This window comes from Colias croceus, chromosome 10 (assembly GCF_905220415.1).
Source record: "Colias croceus chromosome 10, ilColCroc2.1".
In the NCBI taxonomy this organism is placed as follows: Eukaryota; Metazoa; Arthropoda; class Insecta; order Lepidoptera; family Pieridae; genus Colias; species Colias croceus.
The window spans coordinates 10,080,366-10,095,139 of NC_059546.1; the positions used below are offsets into that span (position 1 = coordinate 10,080,366).

At 32.2% G+C, this 14,774-nt stretch overlaps 1 protein-coding gene across 1 annotated transcript in view; it reads left to right on the forward strand.

Moving 5' to 3' along the window:
• LOC123695027 overlaps positions 1-12,541 on the forward strand; it is a 63,827-nt gene extending 51,286 nt beyond the window's left edge. The window contains exons 6-8 of the mRNA XM_045640711.1: positions 522-655; positions 9,574-9,775; positions 10,823-12,541. Of these exons, the coding sequence (XP_045496667.1) occupies positions 522-655; positions 9,574-9,775; positions 10,823-10,908 (422 nt within the window). The 3' untranslated portion in view covers positions 10,909-12,541. The remainder of the gene's footprint in view (positions 1-521; positions 656-9,573; positions 9,776-10,822) is intronic.
• Positions 12,542-14,774: the final 2,233 nt, after the last annotated feature.

A 14,774-nucleotide genomic window follows, 5' to 3' on the forward strand; every position in this document is an offset into this window, starting at 1 on the left:
GGAATTTGTAAGCTGATATCTTGAACAATTATTGCTAGCAAGTCGAACTCGTATTTGTTTGTACGTAGATATGATGTACTTTTATTCTTGTTCGGAATATTGGCAGATTCAGTATCTAGAACATTCTCCAACTAGTTAGAGTCGTTTGCAATTCTTGTATCGAAACTTATGGATCTTTCTGTCACACCTGAAACTGGAAAAGTTGACTTTAATATTTCCCAAATACTTTACTACACGTATTTAGTTTTAATTTTGAAATGAAGAATTAAATTTCAAAGAATCAATTTTTTTTTAGGGTATTTTGAATTTTGAAACCATGAATTTTAAAGATTAGTGTTGAATTATGAAAATTTTATTATTAATTATATGTATTAATTATATTTGATATATATAATTTATGTATTAATTATATTTGGTAGCTTAGAATTGCAAACTTATAATGAATATTAATTTTCAAAATGAACATTATTGTACATAACATAACATACCTTATCACCTTCTACATTAAGTCCATTTTCCAGTGCTACCACCCTCATCACCGATGATACACACCAGCCAGCACTACTACATGCCAGGTGATGTGCTTCGAGCGAACTGCACATCTGGTCCAGGTCGCCCGCCCTCAGAACTGACATTCTTCATCAATGATATTCCTGTAAGTTAACCGTTTAAGGATATCAGGGGCCTTAGACAAAGTAACAATTACAAAACGATAACGAAGTTAGAAATCGCAAAAATGTATGGGATTGACATACGCCGCGTTAGATCACGTGGTCTATCTAATGTCAATCCCATACATTTTTCCTTTTCTAACTTCGTTACCGTTTTTTAATTGTTACTTTGTCTACGGCCCCAGTAACAATAGAATAAATATATGTATTTGTTTGTTTGTTATTATTTGACTTAAAACTACTAAAAAAGGATGTCCCGTGTCCCCTAGGGGCAGATGTATGATGCATGTTTCACTGATAAATTTGTTTGACTGATAAATTTTCCTGAAACCAGGACCTCTCGATTCTACGCTGACGCGTTAACCACTGTGCCAAAGTAGCGGTCTCATTATACTACTAAACGTTTTAAAATGAATTTACCATTAGAGAGCTAATTATTGAGAGAACATAATTATAGATTAGCATGGGCAATTTTTCGAGCCAGCACAAGGGTCTAGCTTACGTACTACAGAAACAATAAACATCTTATCTTTTTCTTAGTTGAATGGACAGACATAAATAATCAGATCATACTTTTTCAGCTACTGAATATTGGAGTAATATGATTATTTAAAGAGCCTTCTTTCATTATTCTGGTCCCGAAATAAAATTTTGTACAATCAAAAATTTAACGTTTCTTAATTTTGTAATCCGGACGAGATTATATTTGAGAGGCCCTTAAGTCTCTCAGCTGCAAAAGAACAAGTTAAGTAGAAATCACTAATTTGACGTTTTGCCAAGATTGTGAATTTATACATAAAAAAACAGCCGTAAAAAATTAGTGATGTCATTGTGTTGTTTATCGATAAATGTAAAAACTACTCTGCAATAAAATCTTACTTTTTCTTTTTAAACAACGTAAAACTCCTAGATAAATTAGTTTTTGGACGATAATAAATTAGCCCGACTTATAAAACTGTTTCTAGATTTCTAACTCCAAATAACTCGATAGAAGAATCAAAATTCAAAACTTTCTGCGCTAAACTTATTTATGAGGTAAATTTACGATCTGAAAACAAACTTGTTTACTTTGCTGTGTGTCGTTTTAGAAACTAGATTTAATCTGTGGCTTTGCTTCGTATTGGATACAAAGTAACAAAGTGTTATACCAACATTATTTTTCCTGACGCAGACGAAACAAACATTTTTGAACTCTGTGCAGAATTCACTAACTTGAATAGATTATAATCTAAGGAAAAGTTATGCGTTAAATTGGAAGCAAATGTTACGGATCACAATTTTTTAACAGTTTGCTATCTCTCAAGTTTATTATACGATTTTTTACAATTTTAAGGCGGCATATAGGTATTGTTTTACTGTCCTTTTCCTATAGGAGTTTTTATTTATTACAAACTGCTCACACATTTGACCGCCAACGCGCCTGATGGTAAGCGTCGATGCGGTTCGGGTAGAAAACTGGCCACAAATCAACTTATTACATTGGTCTATCATTATTTCAAGCGTCAGCCATTTTTAATACACTACGTATCTCTAAACTGTACATCTATATTATATTTATATTTATAAAATATAATTCTATTATAAAGCTGAAGAGTTTGTTTGTTTGTTTGAACGCGTTAATCTTAGGAACTACTAGTCCGATTTGAAAAATTATTTCGGTGTTAGATAGCCCATTTATCGAAGAAGGCTATAATACCTATCATTACGCTAAGATCAACATGAGCGAAGCCACGCGGGTGAAACCGCGAAGCGCTGCTAGTATTAAATATAAGCGACTACACTAACTATACTACAACTAACTACTTTATTTTCAAAGCAATTCCATATCTCATTAACTGGAAGCATAAACGTTACGAGGTGCTGAAAAACTTTAAACTTCCACTGTGGCCCGTAATTACTTCGCGCTATAACAGTTTCCGTGTGAAAATTAATAGTAAATTAGTGAAAGAAGCTGTACAAAGTGAAAGGGGTAATTAGTGTGTACGCTTATAGTAAATACCTGCTAGTTTTTGTACTTTGCGGTTGTATGTAAAATAAGCGATATATATTTACTTATTATTTTAATATTATAAAGCTGAAGAGTTTGTTTTTTGTTTGTTTAAACACGCTTAATTCAGGAACTATACTGATCCGATTTGAAAAATTATTTCTGCGTTAGATAGCCCATTTAACGAGGAACTTCTATAGGCATCTCGCTAAGACCGACAGGGGCGGAGCACTGCGTGTAAAACCGGGGAGCACAGCTAGTAAGCGATATATGGTAAAGAATTGGACTTATGTTATTATTATTGTAGTGTTTTTTTACTTATAGGTAAATAACACGATATTGTTTCCTTGTATGTCTACCTTTTTATTACGATACCTTTACTTTTATATACACCCGGGGCATTCCTCCCAGGATTAAGGGAATTGGATCGCTTCCTCATTTTGCTTTTTTATCGTATTATAAATAATCATGAACGAGAATGTAATAATAATGAACATAAAAGTTCAACACATAGTTAAATATACTATTTTTAGTAATTTGAAATCAGGAAATAGGTAGATAATATAATCCATAATCATGGAGTTCAAGCGGTATTTGCTATTGTTTAAGTAATAACACGGTTAACTTCAATACAATACTTTAAATTTACATTAAAACAATAACTATTAACATTATAATAACTATACATATAATAAATCTGTAGAAGAGTCAATTCTGTACATTGAAAATATGGAAAAAATAAATAGCAGGGGGTGTTACTGGATCGATACCAAACCCAAATATGTGATTAAAAAAATTTTTGTCTGTCTGTCTGTCTGTATGTCTGTCTGTCTGTCTGTCTGTATGTTCAGGCATCACGTGAAAACTAACGGTTCGATTTCGATGAAACTTGGTATAATTATACCTTATTATCCTGGGCATAAAATAGGATACTTTTTATCCCGGAAAAATACGTAGAAAAAAATAAATCTTAATTTTTCCGCGCGTACGGAGTCGCGGGCGAAATCTAGTAATAACTATATTACTTAATCCGTGGTAATATAATGAATAAATCGCGTTTAACATTCGTTAAAAAGTATTTAATTTCTGAATGTTCTAGTTATATGTGTTCTCGTAATATTCGCGTAAAACCAAACACAAAAACCAGTAACTATTAATAAACTAACCAAATAAAATAATTCATGATAATTATATAATTCCGAATGATAATAATATAACTTATATTTATTTTGTTTTATCTCAGTTCAACTCGAGCGTATTCAGATCAAGCTTGTTAATTATAAGATTATATATCTTACACGTTTTACATAATCAATACATACCTAATAAGATCTAATAAATAACAGGGTAATAAGTAATCAAATAGAAGACGAAATAAATACGCACAAATATAACCTTTAAAATAATTCCACTAAAGGTTATAATCACATAATTTGTTGAAAGAATCCTTACAAAGTAACTCAATATTCCTAGAAATTTCAGCAATCATGCTTATGCGAATTAGTTACGGTTTCGAATAACTTTAATTGAACTTAGTTTCTGCAAAACTGAGGTAATTAAATGTTAGCACAGAATAAGTTTTAGTTAAGTCAATTATACAAGTTTTCGTGGAATGCGTCAAAATGCAAATGAACCAAATAAACTGGTGGAAATTATAAATTTATGAATTTATGCAGGTTGATGGTCGCGTTGTTTTATTTCGATTTACGAACAAAGTTTCATGAATTTAGAGGTTTTAATTGTTTTTTTTATAATATTTTAAAGTTTTATCACAGAATACATAATAGAAGCTAAATGCTACAGAACGGACACTCTCCGCCTCCCACCAAAATTAAACACTTAGCTCACCCCGCACGATCACGCTATAGATGGCCCGCATCTTTCCGTAAGGACGATACGCAACGAAGATTGACAACATTAATCAAATTGACTTAAAGTAATTTTATTATTTTGGATTTGTGATTATCGTTTTTCGTAGAAAATGGTTAGATATTGTGCTGTTTACGAATGTATTACATCAGAAAAACGCGAATTTCTTTACGCTAGTCACAAATGTGCCAACCCTAAAGCAATAACACACACATTTGCACTCTTTACAGTGGGACTGTCAAAACGATAATTTTGTATGGAGTGTGCGGGGTGTGGTTTTCTTTAAACACATATTTTCTTTTTTTCTATTATAAAACTTAACCATAAGAAAAGCGATCAGTATTTTTGCAATGCATGCTCATTTTTATTCCGAAAGAGATAGGAAGCCAATAAAGATCCGGACTTCAGTTTGCTTTTAACTTCGGATATATTGTTGACTACGTATGTGACTATATCTACGTTAAAATGTATTATTTTCAGTTTTATTTGTTAACATAAGTTTAATTTTAATAAATGCATCTAGCGCTTTGCTCTTCAACTAAATAAAAAATAACTGCTCCTTATTACCTATTTCTCTCGGTAATGATGTAGGTACCTACTAAACTACTGCCTAGTAAAAAATATTAAAAAAAAATGTTTTTTTTTTATTTAAAATATATTTTTTTTCTTTTACGTGGTATCGCCTGATAGATAAATACCGATCTCATTCTAACGACTCCCATTTGTTTTCCACTGCACGTATCGCGATGAAACATACTTACGATAAATCTGCATTGTAATGCGAAAACAAAGATACTTGATTTATCACTACTCATATTCATATTCCTCACCTCCCATTGCGAACTAAACCTTTGTTAATTATTTAAAATTATTTCAATCGTGTATGATTTTAAAACACAAGCTTATTTCCGGATTCTCTTTTATACCTACATCATAATTCAATACCAAATAAAGTTATTATTCTGGTCCGAGCCGAAAAGTTCATAAAGCTTTTCCAAATACGCAATAAATACTAAAACAATAACAAACAACGTTAGGTATTCACAAACTCGACCCGAATAACGAAATATACCTTTCCTAATGTTCCAATTTATTTCCATAAACAGAATATTTGATTGGGCCAATTTACAAATTTTCGGGCAATCATACGTTCCTTCAAAGGGATAATGTTTGTAATAAAATATACGTAGATTTGTCCAAAGTTTATGTAATCATGTTATTATCAATTTTATATGATCTTGTTATCATAATAATATTATGAATGTTGAAGTTCCAGGTCAGTATTTTCATGGAACTTAATAGACTTTAAATGTAAATTGTTTCTATCTTATACAGGGTGTCACGGATGTCCTATCGTAGGCCTAATGGATCATATAGTGTTTAACTTTCTGATGCTGTAAAAAATATTTAAAAAATCCGGTCGTGCAGGAAAAATTATCTTACAACTTTTCAATAAACTTTGTGTTCGTAACCCTAACTACGCGGATCATACTCGCGAGCGTTATACATAAGCGGTCATTGACATAATATTTTTTAGAGTATACAAAACACATACAAAAATAATCGTTTATTTTACAAAAAAAAAAAACTGAAACTGAAACTGACCGCGGTCGAGCCCTTTTAATACTTTTTACTTTTAACATATTTTAATCCTAAACTTAAGTTTTTTTAATTTTTATTTTTGTCTGCATTATGCAATGTGTTTTTTACTTTTGCTTTACTAGGTATTTACTTATACTTTTAATTTTACGAGGAAGTCTTCAGATTTTTCATGAATCGAAAAACGTCATTAAGCTAATACACATAACTACACGTTCCGTAAACAACAAAAAAAATATTTATCAAAGTTTTCATAACGATAAAAATAAAGTACGAATCCCTCAAACTCGTAAGTCATAACAACTACCTGTACCTACATAATTAAGATTACTGACAAAATAATTATTGTAATAAAACCTACTGAGTTGTGAAAGCTAAATAATAAATTTATAATTTATTTATTTAATAAAATAAGTCTAAATTATTAATAATTATTGATAATTATACGACCTTTACCTATTTTCCATTTGGGTTAAAGCTATTAAATTAATAATTATTAGTGAAAATGAATAATAATACTTTGATTTAAGAAATAGAAAGTATGTTTTACTTATGATTTTTCGTAATTAGGTAGATGTGTCGTAAACACCAATTACATGCACACGGTGTCATATTTACCAGAAGAAATCAACCTCTGTGAAATAAACGGTTTCAAAATGCAAACACTCACCCGATTATCATGCACAGGAATCACAGGATCGTAATTCGTAATAGGTACATATTTCACAATGATGACGAATGATGAGTAACGAAGGTAAACAAATATTACATAATGTATTAAATATTATACCTACTAGGTACTCCAAATATCAATCACTTCTTAACATAACTAAGTAACATAAGAAAATCTCGTAACTACTTAAATGCATTATCATGGATTTATACAACCACTGCTTTAATAACTTTAACTAATTATTATAAACACAAAATAAGAATTTCGACAAACGAGTAATGATCCCGAATCTCCCGCGCAGATCTATCACAGCCATTACACTAAGACGTTTGGTGGAGAACTAACAATTTAACAAAATTTGTGCAATTATTAAAATGCGCGGACGCTTACACGTGCCGGCGGCGGTGTCTTTGTGCAACTAGCAAAGGTAACGCCCCCTTTCGTTTGTGAAATGCCGCCTTTTAAAAATACGGTTCCGTTATTTATTTAATATTTTATTTTACTTATCTTTTTATTATTTACTTTCAATTTTCTTTTGTAACTACAAATGAAAAAACACAATCATTGTATAATTTAATGTGAAATTATCATGAAATGATATTATTAAGTTTTATGCTGGGAATAATATTATTATTTGATAGGTATTTAGGTAGGTACCTTAAGTTGCTATTTATACTCTAATCTAGATTAGGCGCCATATTTTAATTATTGAGTTTCATCTAGCAAAAGTTGAAAGGAACAGATATTATTATGTATTCTAAATCATTCTTATTAAAGGTATTTTTTTACAAACATTTCCCTACGAATCCCTAAACTCGCATTGTACGTTTATTCGTATTATTATTGAAGTTTTTAAGTAATTTTAAATGAATTTTTGTCAGTCGCTTGTTTTATCTTTCGGTGTCAAGTTGCTATCGTTTGCTTTTTGCCGTTTTCTGTGTTTCATCTGTGAGTTTCTGAGTCGGTAATGTCCTAGGTATTATACGAACGTGGAGTATTAAAATGTTTGAGCTTGAGTACGGGTGCTTTAGTAGGTATGTTGTGAAGGTGTGTTTAGTGTGTGTGATAGGTACCTACTGCATGTTGTATGCTGAAATTTCTACAAGTTGGTAGGTATGTACCTTATTTCAATATCATTGTACAAAAATAAATTAAATAATTGATACGCATGTATCTAAATAAAAAAACTAAGTAAAGATTAAAATATGATTAAGTATAAAAAGGGTGCGGTCAGAAGGCGATGGTACTGTAGGTAAATTTTCGTATTTTTTGGTAACGAATAACGATAGTGTACTTGTGTATTTGTCTCTTATGTAACTCTAAAAAATATTATCCAAACAGTACTTAGGTATTTATTTTCGAGGTTCGAAATTAAGCATTGCGTTCGAGGTCAATGACCGCTTATGTATAACGCTCGCGAGTATGATCCGCGTAGTTAGGGTTACGAACACAAAGTTTATTGAAAAGTTGTAAGATAATTTTTCCTGCACGACCGGATTTTTTAAATATTTTTTACAGCATCAGAAGGTTAAACACTATATGCTCCATTAGGCCTACGATAGGAAATCCGTGACACCCTGTATAGTTACATTTCGTTACATTTTAAATCGTTCAGGCAGTTTGGAAGTTTAATTTTCTTACAGTGCATTTAAATCAATCGAACGAATGCTAATTTCTTGCTCATTCTAACCCCACTATGTCAAATTCATATACCTAGTGCAAATAGGCGTAGAGCATTTTTTCGTGTTCTTAGTGCGTTTGAAAAGATTATATGCAATGTTCTAATACTGAACAACACTGAACACGAGTTTTCGTTTACACTTAAAGATCACGAAATAATGTTCTTGTTCTAGCTCTAGCTTTATGTTCGTTTGGTCTAAATGCACCGTTAAAAAAACCTTTACAAGTTAATATTATTCCGTGGTTACATAAAAATATGATTTCTACAAATAAAAATTAGTATGTGTACTGAATAACCAATAGACAATACGTAGGTAATGATGTTTGTCTTTATCTTATACTAGCTTTGCTCCGCGCATTGCTCCGCTCCTGTCGGTCTTAGTGTGATAATATATAGCCTTCCTCGATAAATGGGCTATCTAACACCGAAATAATTATTCAAATCGGACCAGTAGTTCCTGAGATTAGCGCGTTCAAACAAACAAACAAAAACTCTTCAACTTTATATTATTATTAGAATAGATTTTCAGAAATCATTCCATAAATATTATTCAATCAGACACTTTAATAATCTTAGCAAAAGTATGCTTTTGCAATCTTTTGATTCGTTATTACAAATTCACAAAGCGTTAAATGTTGAAGCTTTATGTTAATTAATTTCAAAGTTGACTTGTGAAGCCATTTTAATATTTTCTTTTAATTTATTAATGAGCACGTTGGCAGAAATAACTTTGTATTTCATTTAATAGCTAGATCAATCTAGGACAAATTTTCAATTCAAGTAAGTAGATATCACTCATATGCAATAAACATAATAATATATCGTATCTACCATCTCGTTAAAAAGTCCGAAGTCTAAAAAGTAATAAAAAATATAGAGACAACTTTGGTTATTTATTATTATTACATACTTATGCATTATGGTTAACTACTAATTATTTAATGTAAATATTCGACGCACTCGTATTTTGTACTCTAATGGCTAATTACCTACTGAAATTATTGTTCAAGTTTTATTCCATCGTCTTCTACGGTACACACATACCTTGTCAACAGTAAAAACATCTCCATAAAATTATTTATCTTCTCACCAGGTAACGCCAGGTCTCCACAGTGCACAACCAGCACCAGAAGGGCTGTTCCTATCAGAACTCTTCGTGCAGGTGCACCTCTGGCCAGCGCACTATGAGAGAGGAGCGCCCATACTCCGATGTGAAGCGAAAGTCGGAGACCTGTATAGAGACAATGCCGCTGTCGCGTTGTACTCTGCTAATAGTGACCCTAAGATAGAAAGAGGTGAGTTTACTATCCTGGCTATGGAGTTTACTATCATTGTACTGTAAAATCTGGCTGGTAGATGTTGTACTTTATGATGTTTAAGTAACATTCAACAACTATGACGTTAAAGCAAAAATTACAGTCTTAAATAATTATAACTGCGGAGAAAATTGTCGGAACTTCTGGAGCAATTTTAGCAGAACTAAGTTAGTAATACCTAATAATAGTTTTAAGCATTTCAAGACATCTACTACTCACTTCAAAGATAACTCAGTTCGGTTGTAATTTTATTCAAATTCTACGTTGATGGAAACTTTCCATCTTATTTAGAGAAATTCCTAAAAAATAAATATGTTTTATTGCATTTCCTGGTTCCTCAATATTGTTAAACTTACGATCAATAAAACCGACAGTTGAGAAGAATCTAAATATAAGAACAGAGTCCCTCTGTGCCACAGGAAATTGTCTTCGCAAATGATCCCGCAGGTCATAATGCACGCTCCCAATGACCTCTTTGCTAATCTTATTGCTCTGCTTTCCTGTTTATTATGAACGTGTATCATATTATTGTGCGGTGTACTGGGAATTCATATGTTGCGATTCACATTCCGTTAAGTGCCTATTTCGTACGGTTAAAGGTTATACATAGTAATGATACTTGAGCAGTTTTCTCGACTATTTTTAGATGAGTTTGCGTAAGGATGTTTCTTTGATATTACTAAATTGGCTAATTCTTTGTGATAATGATCTACACATTTCTGAATTGAAAAATTTGAATGTTAAATATATAATTAAGTAACCTAAATGAGAAGTAACTTTCTTGGAAGTTTAACGAACGAAATATAAAAAAAAAAACTATCTAGAAACTACAATAAGTTACAATAAATTATAAGTATCTCAAGTTACAAATGCGCTCCAAAATCTTCAGAAAATTTCCCTCTTCTGTTATTAAAACAATCTGCTCTCAAATATGGCAAACAACTTCACCAAGTCATAATTTTTCAACCATCTCCCTTGGCAATTGATTTTAAATTGAATGTATACTAAAATAATGTGTTTTTTCAGTAACCTCGCCGGGATCCGGAGCCAAATTGCAAGTGTGCCAAATTTTAATTCTACTATGTATCATCGTGTGGGCTAACAATACATAGAGTATAGCTGTGTCTTGTATATCCTGAGAGAAAACCGCATTAGGAAATGTACATGCCAATAATGATATAGAATTAAACGACGAAACATCATCAGTAATCATTAGTATACACAAACTTTTTACGAAAAGAAGAAATTAGGACATGACTACAATTTGGTTTATATACGTTTTAAATTAGAGACAATTATAAGGAAGGCGGTTAAGAAGATGAAAATATTTGGAGGAATGGATGAACTTATAAAAATACGAATACATGAATCCTATACAAAATTACACTCTTTCCACTAATGATTACGAACGCGGTAACTAATGGCAACGGAACCTTTTAAAAGCGACGCTCACTAGAATTTTTTAACTGTAATTGTTTTGTATAGGCCGTTACACCTAACAGCGTTTGTCCATTAAAAATCCGAGGTGTTTTGTAACTGTTCCTTTCATGTCTCGTCTCAAAATGGCCGCTCTGTGACGGTGCTATACTAAGGAAGCAGAGCTAAGCTATGCAAATTTTACAATTAACGTTATGTATGGATCAATTCCAAGCCAAATGTCTTAAATCATGAGAAATGATTGCATTTTGAACGATATTTGATGCCACTTGCAGGAGTTGAAATATAATTCAAATTGAATTTATTTATTAGGTTAAGAATTAACTCAATTTAGTTTAAAAATTTATGAGAAATTCTGTGATGTTCATATAATTTATTGGTACTCGGAATTTGTAATAAAACATGATAAAATGAAATGAGAAATTGATTACCAATATAATGAATAAACACTTATTGTAAATATGTTTATTTGATTTGTTGTGTTATGAGGAACATAAGAAATTAGGTAATTCTGGTGTAACCCAACCAATGTTTATAATATTTTAGTTTTAACGGTTCAAATGTCGTAAATATAGTGTAAATTATGTATATACACTTGTTGAATAGGTAAGTTTACTTGATGATGTTTAAATTAAGGAAAAGAAATAGCGAAGAAAGCGTAATAATTCAAAAATTATGTACCTACCTTCTTCTATGCGTCCGACATAACGCGTGTAGACAGGGCAATATGTACCAAGTCAGCCGAGGTTAGTATCATTTAAGCAAACCATGAGTTCCTTACTTAAGACAAAAACCATTGTAGCGATTCATTTTTTTGGGCAATGCATCTACGCCTACTTAAAGCTCCTGGAGAAATGGCCCCTGGATTATGTCGTACTGCCACTAGATAGACTCCACTGTGTACTGTCGAGTCGTTTTCAGTGGCGAGGTCGCGGATATTGTTGTAGATTTAAGAAGAATAAAGGCCTATTCAAACGGGATAGCTATCCGCTAACGCCGTGGGTAGCGGATTCCCGATGGTTAGTTACCTGAGCGATTAATGTATCTACTATTTAACTAATGTACTATATAAGGTAGCGGCTATCTCTCCGGTTTGAATAGACCTTATCATCAGCTAGACTTTGAAGAAGTGCAGTTCTCTCTCAGGATATCGACGTATTGTAACATATTTTATATAGATGTAACATAGTTGTAACCGATTCGAAATGGATTGTGAATTTAATAGTACTGTACCTAAACGAGCTGCTAATTATACCAAAGAATGTAAAGACTAAGATATTGTTGATTTAATACAAATTATATGTCGAATGTGTGTTTTATTTTTGTTCCTCTTTGTTATTATAAACACTCTAGGGCATTATTTGACGCAAACATAAGTGCAGGCGTCAGCTAATTTAACTTTTATGTACACTGAAGATATATGAGAAAAACTGATAATGTCAACCGTTTACTATGTTTACATAAGAAAGTACAAAAATTGAAACTGTATTCTATAATAATTAATCACTTGACGCTTATAATATGTTAGGGTCGGTTAATATAAGCAAAGGGTTTTATAATGAAGATCCCAGACTAATCCTCTACAGTAAACTTGACTTAAAAAGGTTTCTAGGATATTCCATAAGCAGGAATCCTTATAAATCTTTCGCGGCCGACGTATCCGCGTCTCTTATGTTAGTTCCTTTAGAAAACAGTGTCTGCCTGGTACAATTGTGTGTAGCGTGAATGTTAACCTCATGAGTCGCAGGTTAAATAATAGTTATAAACAATGTTAATAATGTATGATCAAAAATATTCGGTTCAGATACAGATAGATGTGTGAATTATATGTATTAACTCCGATAAAGTTGAACTGCTGTTAATTGAATCTTTTATTATGATAACAGAGGCCGTATTGACCTCTTATTTCCAAAAAATTTACGCCGTGAATTGAACTGACTGGCAAATTCATACTATACCACAATTAATCGTGGCTGGTTATTGCAATCATAATATGAATTTGCCAGTCAGTTCAATTCACGGCGTATTCTGTCTGGAAATAAGAGGTCATAATACGGCCCCAGTATGCTGTAATTTTAATGCTTAAGCTACCATTTATATAGAAAGCAATATATCTAGACAAAATTATGACCCGAAAATTTAAATTTCACAAAATACCCCCAGGAGCAAACACAAACATTATATAACTTTCCTATAACAAATTAAAAGTAAAACCATTGCAGCAATCCACTGAAAAGCGTTTACATGTAAAATTCCCAGTCAAATTACGAAACATGCCGTTACTAAAGTACTTCTGACACGTAAACCGAATTTAATCGGAGTTCCCAACTTCGAGGCAAGGAAAAATAATATTCCTCCAAAGTTTTCGCATTAAACTGCTTTATTATTCACAAAATGCTGAGTTTGACCGTTTATGGCATTAAGAATGCAGGGCGTAACGTGTTTCAATTATAAATATTGTTTGTTGTTAGGTTCGGAACGGCAAGTGGTTTTGCTGTGGTTTTGTGGGTTATAACTTTTTCGTCTTGAAAATCTATACTAATATTATAAAGCTGAAGAGTTTGTTTGTTTGCTTGAACGCGCTAATCTCATCACGGGCTAACCATGGGTCCGATGTGAATCGAGGATGGCTATATCTTCACGCTAGCACCAATAGGAGCGGATCAATGCGCTTAAACTTGAATAGAAATATTGTATTTTTCTGTTAATTGTTTGATAAAAAAAGATAACGACGTGTGGCACTCGGGGACTGCCGCGGTAAAGCTATTGCATGCTATGCCTTCAAGCCACACCTCCACCCGTCGGAGTGGGGAGCGTGAGGTTTTTTCGTTACGGAATTTCTCGATTCGGTCCCCGCGCTCAAGGCCCGCGATAGAAGCTATGCAATAGCTTAAATATACAATTTACTAGAATATAGACAGGTAGAGACGATAGGATACAAGTGTACTTTAATAAACACTGATATATAAATCAAGTAGTGACTAGCGGTCCGCCCCGGCTACGCCCGTAGTACATATTTCGCAATAAAAGGTGGCCTATGTTCTTACTCAGGGTCTAAAGATTGTCTGTGCAAAATTTTATCAAAATCGGTTGAGAGGATTAAGCGGGAAAGCGTAACAGACAGACAGAGTTACTTTCGCATTTATAATATTAGTAGGGATGAACATCTTTACCAAGTTGCATGTATTTTGGCGATTGGCGAAGTCAGGACAAATGCCTAGATTCTAAATAAATACCTTAATTAGTTCTAAGTGATTTAATATGAAATTCATAAACATTTTGTGCATTGGATTTAGCAAAAAGAAAATTACATGGACGAAGACGCGGGCGGGAATAGTCATTAATAATATTATAAACGAGTACTCGGAATCGTATTTACAAATGTTCTGTAGCTATGAAGTTATAATTAGCTTGAGAATAATTTAATTAAATAATTAAACATGGATAAAATCTATTCACAGACTGCGAAGGATCTCCGAATAATTCATGAAATATCTGAAAATGAAGTTAACATTATAATATATAAAATCATAGAAATAAA